This window comes from Terrapene carolina, unplaced genomic scaffold (genome assembly GCF_002925995.2).
Source record: "Terrapene carolina triunguis isolate 2854851 unplaced genomic scaffold, T_m_triunguis-2.0 Scaffold212, whole genome shotgun sequence".
In the NCBI taxonomy this organism is placed as follows: domain Eukaryota; kingdom Metazoa; phylum Chordata; order Testudines; family Emydidae; genus Terrapene; species Terrapene triunguis.
This window is the reverse complement of record NW_020664563.1, coordinates 12,495,692-12,505,013: the sequence shown is the minus strand read 5'-3', so window position 1 is coordinate 12,505,013 and position 9,322 is coordinate 12,495,692. Positions and strand designations below refer to the sequence as shown.

At 57.8% G+C, this 9,322-nt stretch overlaps 1 protein-coding gene across 1 annotated transcript in view; it reads right to left on the bottom strand.

Annotated features, from left to right (window-relative positions):
* LOC112105871 (sulfhydryl oxidase 1) overlaps positions 1-9,322 on the bottom strand; it is a 37,055-nt gene that overhangs the window by 732 nt on the left and 27,001 nt on the right. Inside the window, exons 8-12 of the mRNA XM_024198862.3 lie at positions 8,485-8,614; positions 3,416-3,538; positions 3,108-3,255; positions 1,806-1,982; positions 114-350 (exon numbers count right to left, since the gene is read on the bottom strand). Of these exons, the coding sequence (XP_024054630.2) occupies positions 114-350; positions 1,806-1,982; positions 3,108-3,255; positions 3,416-3,538; positions 8,485-8,614 (815 nt within the window). The remainder of the gene's footprint in view (positions 1-113; positions 351-1,805; positions 1,983-3,107; positions 3,256-3,415; positions 3,539-8,484; positions 8,615-9,322) is intronic.

Here is a 9,322-nt window from a genome sequence, read left to right as displayed (position 1 = left end):
CCCTTCCCCATTCCCTCCTTTCTCTTCCCCCTCCTCCCCTCTCCCATTCTCTCCCTCCTCCCCTCTCTCTTCCTCCTCGTCGTCCTCCTCCTCTCCTCTCTCTTCCCCCTCACCCATGGCCCACTCTCCAGCTCCCTCCTTTGCCTCCCGGCTGCGCCTGACCACTAGAGCCGTCTCGGGCTCCGTGTAATTTAAGAAGATGTTGATCGGGGAAAAGTAGGCCTTGAGGAACTGCAGCACGGCTGCCTCGTCCCACACTTGGCGCCTTTTGACCACACTGTGACACGGATGGCACAGTTCCGGGGGAGGCCACTGCAGCTTGGGGAATTGGGGGTCCTCTGTCGCGGTACCTGGATAAATCAGATGGAACAAAGGCCTCAGACACAGTCCCACCAGGGGCTTCAGCAGCAGGACGGTCCCAGTACAATAACCACAGCATTTAACATCCACCCCATAAGCCCTGAAGGAAAGGGAGTAGCCTCTGTGCCTTATGGATCTTACAGACACACCCCAAACCTGCCCAAAGCTCTCCAGCCTTAGCCGGCTCTCCCCTTGCTAGCGTGAGACTCACAGCAGGGGGCACAGTTCCAGTGGGATTCGCACATCGCCTTGACTGGGAGGTCACGCACAACTCGCCTGCAGGAGCAGCTCCACTTGCTCACGTGCCCTTCAGCCACCCTGAGGGGCAGGGAGCGGGCATGCAAGAACCCCCAGCCTACCCTAGTGCCAAGAACAGGCTCTTGTAGCCAAAAGCTGCAGCCCCTTGAGACTTGGGAGTCTCCTCCCTGCCCCCTCGTCCCCCAAATGACCAACCGGAGCAGGAACCGTCACCCCACAATTGGACGAACGCCGGTAGGTTCCCCCAGGCTTCAGTGGGCTCTGCCCTCTCTCTGCCAGAGTCCCTGGGTGTCAGCCTGGGCCACATCCTTGGGCCATGGGCGTTCCAGGTGAATGCTGTGAGCTGGGGTGGAGGGTGCTATGCCCCCCCACCGGGGGAGGCTGCACTGACAAGCAGGAAGTCATTCCCCCCTTCCTTCCCCTGCCTGGCCACTCTTGCTCCCTCTTCCTTCTCAGCTGCCAGCTGCTTTTGTCCCAACTCCCCCAGAACTGGGCTCTAGAGGCTCGTGTGCGAAGGGGGAGGGGCAGCGTCTGCACGCGAATGGAGCATTTGGAGAATCGTCTCGTCTCGGGAGGAGGGTCCTCCCAGGGCACGTGGCAGCTTTTAAAGCCCCCTGCGGGAAGCCGGATAAGATTTAACTGCCTCTCTGGGGCGGTCTCTGGCTCAGCACCACCAGCTGCCTGTTCCCTTCACCTCAGGGGTCTGTGATCCCTCCCCACGGCCTTCCGCCAGCCCCCTGCCAGGCTGCAGAGTTAACCTTTGTGGCTGCTTTCAAAGAAGAAATGAATGGACAAAGCCGGCCCGCGGCATGCAGGCAGAGCGCTCTCGCAGCTCCCTGTGCCCCAGGCTTCCCCCTTCAGCCCGGCTCCCCCTGCAGTTATCAGTCTGCGAGGAGAGACGCCCCCTCACTGCGCAGCAGTGGCAGGGCAGGCACAGCGTTACTGGGGAGCTGAGTCAGCCCAGCCTGTGCTTTACAAGCCAAGGCACCAGCCGGCCCACGAGGTTCATCTCAAATTCCAACCTCCCTGCAGTCAGCTGTCCCCATGACCCTGTCCCCCATCCCTCCCCAGATACGGCCAGAGGGTCTGGACTCCCTGCACTGGGGGCTAACTTCTCCCTCAGGTGCCTCTCACCCCATCTTCCTCGGCCAATGCCAGCCTCACCAGCAGGACACACCTCCCCTTACCTGCCAGCCGAGCGTTGACCCGGTTGTGTCTTGACCAAAGCCAGAGGGCTGCCTCGTCCACGCTTCTCACTTTGTCCATGGACTCCGCTGCCATGCCCTCAAAGTGCTGTGCGCACTCCCGGCAGCCAAAGAAGGACTGGACGTAGCCGCGCATAGCACCAAGGACCTCGAGCGGGTCTGGAGGGGGAGGCAAGACAGCTCAGTCGGCGCAGCATGCTCGGCTGGGGAAACCCTGGCAACTCAGAGAAGCACTGTGCCCGGTGGCCTCCCTGCCGTCCACGCTGCCCAGAGGAACCCAGGTTCTTTGCAGAGTGCTAGCAATTCGAGGCCGGGTGGGTCCACGGGACCAGCCAGCTCAGGATCACAGCGCCATGGAGCAGGTGGCTTCAGCTACACTGAGAGGGCTGTGTGGGGCCCAGCACGGGGCTTCCAGTGGAGTGTGAGACGCTTAGCGCATTCAGCCCCACCTGCACTGGGAGGCGCTGGCACGGCACCATGGGACACCACGGCACCCTGAACCAGGCTGGGCAAGGGGATCCTGAGGGAAACCAGCAGAGACGCTGAAGGCTGGCTCTGCAGTCGGGCTTGTATGTCCTGTTTAAGAAACATCCCCTGTGACCCAGCAGGCCCTGGGGCTAGCGTTCAGCTGTCACTAGAGAGCCACACTACAGAAGAGCTAGATACTATTATTGCTAGCTGTGATCTGCCCCTCCCTGAGCCAGAGGGGCTGGCTGAGCGGAGACAGCAGCACATTTGGCCCTGTGGCAGGAGAGAGCGCTGTGCACAGCTGACTGATGAGACGGTGCTAAGATTCCACACGGGAGCGCAGCCCCCTTGGCGGGCTGGGAAGCTCAGCGCTCTGACCCAGACTTAGGAGAAGTGGCAGCCAACCACCTGACATGAGAGCTGCAGAACGCTCACGCTGGGGGATCCAGCAAGCCACAAGATACAGGCTTTAGATACAGGTGCTAGGCATGCAAGGTGGGATGAGAGGAGATTGGGGCATTACAATGGGCTACCTAGTGTGAGGCTTACCGACTCCCTGGCTACGGGGATGGCCGGAAGGGACTTTCCAACCAGGGACTGCAACCCTTCTAAAACCCCAGGACTGCCTTCAGCTTTCTGGCCTGAGTCTACCTACCCCCTCCCCATCCCGTTTCCCATGGAGCAGCAGCTCCCGGAAATTCCCGAGCTACGGCCAAGGGGAGCTATCACGGTGCTTCCCACACCCCTTTCTCTATGGCCAAGAGCTAGATCATCCGGCACGTTCAGAGTGGGACGTGCACAGGGTCGCGTGTTTACCTGTGCCCAGCCTGCGGTGTCTAGTCGCCTGCACTGTCAGGAGGTGGAAGAGGGTCCAGAGGGAGCAGGGGTAGCCTCGGAAATGAGGTTCGCTTCCTTGGCAACCCACCCACGTCACGTTGTTCGACAGCACCGCCGGGGCTTGACCCTGATGGGGAGAGAGACAGGCAGACAAAGAGTAACAACCTCAGGGTTAACGCGGTGGGCAGGGGAGGGACAGCAGACGGGGACTGAGAGAAAAGGACAGGGGAAGGCAGATGCGTGCACACACTGCAGGGCTAAAGGGAAATCATCTCTATGCGACCCACCTCTTTTCTGTTGGTCAAGACCAGCTTCAAGGCACTGTAGGGAATCCTTGATCCTCTCACGTTCCTCAGCCACCTGTCCACAGAGCGCAGGAAGTTCTGGACAAAGGGGCGGCCAGGAAAATACTACAGCAAGAACAGAGCGAGGAGGAAATACGTTTAACGACAAAAGCCTTGCTACCCATTATGGTCGACGTGAACCCAGGCACGGGAGAGATTCCTGCTTTGATTCCAGGGGACATTTTGAGACCTTTACTGAGCATGATGGCTAATAGGACACAAATCATCCTACAGTGATAAAGTCAGGATCTTAGCAATACTATCATGTCCCCATATGCCCTTTGCTAGCCTCTCTCAGGTGGGAAACGGAGTGAGTCCCTGATCATGAGAAACTCTCGGCGACTGCAATGCCAGCCTCTCCCAGCAGGAGTCGCTGCAGAGAATGGTGCAGGAGCACTGGCTGTGGGGAGCTCACAGCTACACTAGTCTCAGGCTGTCCAGCTTGGTATGAAGCCTCCCCCCCAACGATCCAAGCAGCCAGCACTGGGAAGCCCTTTCATTTGTATTCAAGCTGCCACCATTGTGAACAAGTCAGCCCTGTGGGCCAACAGCCAAGATCCAAATCTCAATCGTAACTCCAAATAGTCTCCGAGGAACACGAAAAGCTACTTTGACAATAAGTCAACACAAATCCGATTAGTATCAGCACTTTAAAACCGCAAGCGCTCCAGGGAGGGGGGGAGCGAGTGACTGGGGCGAGGGGGGGAGACCCACCTCAGGGACAAACATAAAGAGAGGAGACAGTGTAGATGGGTAAAACCAGGAGGCGGGGACCCAGGAAAGTGTGGGGGGAATGAAAGCAAAAGGGTCTAGCCTCCATGGATACCCCGTTATGCTAGACAATAAACAAACACAGGGAACTGACATTTCTGCTGGGGAGCCCCCCCTCACTCCTCCAAATCTCCTTTCAAAGGCTCCCGTGGGATACTGGAGATTTGGGGTGAGGTTTAGCAGGTGACCTGTTCTAAAATAAATGCTTCTCTCCCCGCAGGCCTACACGTCTCTGGGAAACGCGCTAGATTTAAGAATCAGAGTCTAGACAGGCAGAGAAGGCAAATTCCCTGCAACTGTCAGGAATGTGGGAATCCTGGTGACATTGCTCCGTCTAGTGGCCTAAATCTGAAACATCTTGCACTGAGCACAAAACTGTTTCCTCTAGACTATGGTACACACCTAACCACCAGACTGAGGAGGCAGAAGGGGGAGAAGTTGCAAAAGAATCATTCCCCTCCCCATCTATACCTCCACACGCACCCATTCCCCTTCCCTCCCATCCATACCCCATTCCATCCTCACACACATGCCCGCCCCATTCCCCTCCCCATCCACACCCACATCCCATTCCATCCACATACACACACCCATTCCCCTCCCCCTCCCCACCCTTCCACCCCCCCATGCCCCTCCCCATCTATACCTCCACACACACCCATTCCCCTTCCCCCCCACCCACACCCCATTCCATCCACACACACACACACGTGCCCCATTCCCCTCCCCATCCACTCACCCACACTCCATTCACCTCCCCATCCATACCCACATCCCATTTCATCCATCCACACACAAACCCACCCCCCATTCCCCTCCACACCCACCCACCATTCCCCTTCCCATCCACCCACCCACACTCCGTTCCCCTCCCCATCCACACCCACATCCCATTCCATCCACACACACACCCATTCCCCTCCCTATCTATACCCACACACTCACTCTCCTCTTCTGTTCCCCTCCCAACCCACACCCCATTCCCCTCCCCATCTATACCTCCCACACACACACACACAACCCATTCCCCTCCCCATCTACACACACACCCCATTCCCCTCCCCATCTACATCCACCCTCCCCCGCAACATCTCTGAGCTTTGCAGGGAGGGAGGGAGGGAGCTTGGTTGGTGAACTGGGTTCCTTGTGCTATTTCGGTCTTGGACTCTCTGTTCCCTGCATCTGAACAGCTTTGTCTCCTAATCTGGAGCTGACATTACTACAGCTGTCTGACACCAAACACATTTCACAGTATAGACTGGTCCCCTGAAGATTCCAGAGCCTGGGGGGCTGGTGTAGCAACCTCCCCCCCCCAACACACACACAGCCGCCCTTCAGCTGTCTGAGGATCGAACACAGCCTGCACTCTCCTGGGGGATTGTATTTTGAAGGGGAAGGTGGCAGGGTGGGGTATTCATTTAATGAAATCTTCCATGCTCAAGAAAGTGAGAGAGATTGAGAGCATTAGCTAAAGCCAGGCCGCAAGCAAGCTAGGTGTTAAGCAGGCTTCAGCACAGCCATGCCAAAGCACCTCAGGCCTGACTCACACGGCCACTGGCTATTCTAGTCCTGCCCTCCTCACACACTCCTTCCAACGCACCTCAGTCCTGCCCCGCACCATCCCTGCTAGTCTTAGTCCTGGTCCCTTCACAGGCACAGCCGGCCAGTTTTGTTAATCATGCAGCAGTTGGGCAATTAGGTAAAAAGTAATAAAGGTCTAAGCTGAGAACCCAAGACTCATTGCACTAGTGACCCACATTTAGATGAATAAGTTTTAAGGCAAGAAGGGACCATTACAACCATTTATCTGACCTCCTGCATAGTGCTGGCCACAGAACCACACCCAGTAATCTCTGCATCAAGCCCGTAACTAGAGCATCTCCTTTAGAAACACATCCAGTCTTGATTTAAAGGCTTCAAGTGATAGAGAATCTACCCTGTTCCCAGATAAGCTGTTCCAATGGTGAATCACCTTAATTTTGTCTGAATGTGTCTAGTTTCTGACCACTGGATCTCGTCAGGCCTTTTTCTGCTCCATTAAAGAACCCTCTATGATCAGAAATGTCTTCCTCACATAGGCACTGACTCCGGGGCTGGAGCACCCATGGGAAAAAAATGGTGGGTGCTGAGCCCCCCTACCAGAACCTCCCCCAGTGCCTCCTGCCCGCCAGGGGAGTCCCGCCAATCAATGCTTCCCCCTCCCTCCCAGTGCCTACCACGGATCAGCTGTTTCGTGGCATCAGGAGGCACTGGGGGGAGGAGCGAGGGCGCAGCACGCTCGGGGGAGGAACTGGGCGGGGAAGGGGCGGGAAGAGGGGGGGCAGGGGTGGAAAGAAGTAGGACAGAGATGGAGCCTTGGGGGAAGGGGTGGAGTGGGGGGAGGGCACGGGCGGAGCCAGGGGGAAGCACCCCCCAGCAGATTAGAAACTCGGCACCTATGCTTTCTCATCTTTTAGACCAGGGGAAGGCAAACTATGGCCCGCGGGCCGTATCCGGCCCATCAGGGCTTTCAATCTGGCCCGCAGGATTGCCAGCCCCGTGGTGCAGTGGGGCTAAGGCAGGCTCCCTGCTTGCCCTGGAAGCAGCCGGCACCACGTCCCTGTGGCCTCTGGGGGGGCGGAGGGGGGAAGGAGGAGGAGGAAAGGGGAGGACGAGGACAGAGGGCTCCGTGCGCTGCCATCGCCTGCAGGCACCACCCCCCGCAGCTCCCATTGGCTGGGAACAAGGAACCGCAGCCAATGGGAGCTTCGTGGGTGGTACCCGCAGGCGAGGGCAGCACGCGGCAGAGTAGCCTGCACTACCCCACCCCCAGGAGCCACTGCCAGACATGCCTGCCACTTCCGGGAGTGGCGCGGGGCCAGGGCAGGCAGGGAGCCTGTCTTAGCCCCGCTGCATGCCACTGCCACCCTGGAGCCTCTTGAGGTAAGTGACGCCGGGCCGGAGCCCGCACTCCAAACCCCTCCTGCACCCCACACCCCCTTCTGCACCCCAACCCCCTTGCTGCACCCCTCTGCACCTCAACCCTCTACCGTGAGCCCCCTCCTGCACCCAACCGCCTGCCCCAGCCCTACATTCACGGCCCTTCCTTCAGTTTCCCCCCCAGATGTGGCCCTCGGGCCAAAAATTTGCCCACCCCTGTTTTAGACCATGATCAAGTCACCTCTCAGCCCTCTCATGGAGAAACTAAACAGACTGAGCTTCTTACATCTCTCACTATAAGGCACGTCTTCTAGACCCTGAATTATTCTGGCAACTATTTTCAGAACCCTTTCCAGTTTTTTAAATCAAACCCAAGTTTCCAAAGGAAACGGGCTCGTGTGCAAGAGGTCCTTAATGGTCCCTTGCTATCACAATCTCACTGCATCCTGCGTGAGGAGAGTTCTTTCATTCTGTGAAAGAGGATTTCCAAAGGTAAGTTCTGGAGGGTCATATAGGAGACAATATACGGCCGCCAAGCCACATATCTGCCATAGCAAAGCAGAGGTGCCTATGCCACTTCAAAGCCGTTCACTGCAGAGGGCATTGCTGTGAGTGTACTTACCGGTGTAGCCAATGCAGATACTTAAGGTAGGGGTGGGAGCAGGAGGAAAGAAGTTGCATCGGGGGCGGGGGGGGAAGGGGAGAGAACCAGCCACGGTGGTGCCATCTTGCAGGAGGTTCAGGGGGAAGTGGCTATGGTGAATGGCTGAGCACGGGTGGGCGGGGTTTCAAAAGGCATGGCTCATGTCCAGGCTCGAGGCGATTGGTCACGTCACCAGTGAAGGTTTGGGAAGGGCACATATAATTTTCATGCCCGGCCCAGGGGACGATGCAATTCCAATTTCCCATTTATCTAAACAAAGGCTCTGTATTCACAATCAGAGTTCAAGCGGAGTTAGGGACTAGGGCCAAGCAACCAGAACCGAGGGGGTTAGAGGCTGGCTGAGGCAGAGCAGCGCTCGAGGCATCCAGGGTGTCGTCACAAGGGCTGCTACGCAGGTCGGAATGTGGGGTGTGCAAACGGTGTGGAGACGGGTTTCTCTGGAGACCTGTTCAAGCAGAGCGCATGAGGAGATATGCCCAGCTTCGTTCGCTACAGGATTCAATTACCAGCCTGCCCTCCTCTAATCCAACTGAAGGGGAGGCCCAGTGACTGCCACGGTGTCAAGTGAAGCCCCAGCAAAGGCCCTGTGTCCACTCTCAGCATGAGGGGGCTACAGACGGCACAGGCCTTGCCTGGCTGATGACTCCTTAGCGCTCACCTTAGCCAGCACTGCCACAAAGTCCTTCAGGGCCCTCACCCGCTCTCCCGTTAGGACAGAGAACCGGGCCACCTCTACCCGCAGGGCATAGTGCAGCGCGGACTCCAGGTCAGCCATGTACACCTTTGAGCTGGAGAGCAGAGGAGAAAAACGGCATTAACAACCGGCTGAGCCTGCCTGCAGAAAGGGGGTCCTTGGCCCCTGCTCCAGTGAGGGACCTCAACTGTATCCCCGCAGGATCCGCCTGGGAGGAGGAGACCCCTCATTACAGCTGCGAGTCCTGGCCCCTTCTCCCACGAGGGGATGGCAGAATTCAGTCACGACCCACAGTCTGGCTTCACCCTGAGAGAGGCCAAGGTTAGCTCAGCCTCCAGCTTCATTCAGCCCCCGTAGTGCCCTCACTAGCAGCATGGCACTCACCCCTGTGGGGCTAGGGTCAAAGGGGCCTGCTCTCTTTATTTTGCAGCAGCAAGAGGAATAACAATGGTTGTGTTTTACAGCCGCTCCTCACCCCCACCACATCACAGCAAAACCAACAGCCAAGGGCCTGCCAATCCACAGCTAAAGCAAAGGAAGGACGGTGGGCAGATAGAAACTGGGGGGGGGGGGGGGGGGGACTATACCCAGCACCCCAACACGGTACAGATGCCAACAGAATGCGCCCCACCACAGAGCTTGCAGGCCTCCTCTGGGGGGAGAAAGGCAATGAGCTCTCCCTTCCTGCTGCAGAGCAGGGGAACACCTCCAGCGTCCCTAGTCAGCGAGGTGGGAAGGGATGGGGCAAGGAGCAAGCAGCATGACCAGGGCCGGCTCCGGCTTTCTGGCCGCCCCAAGCAAA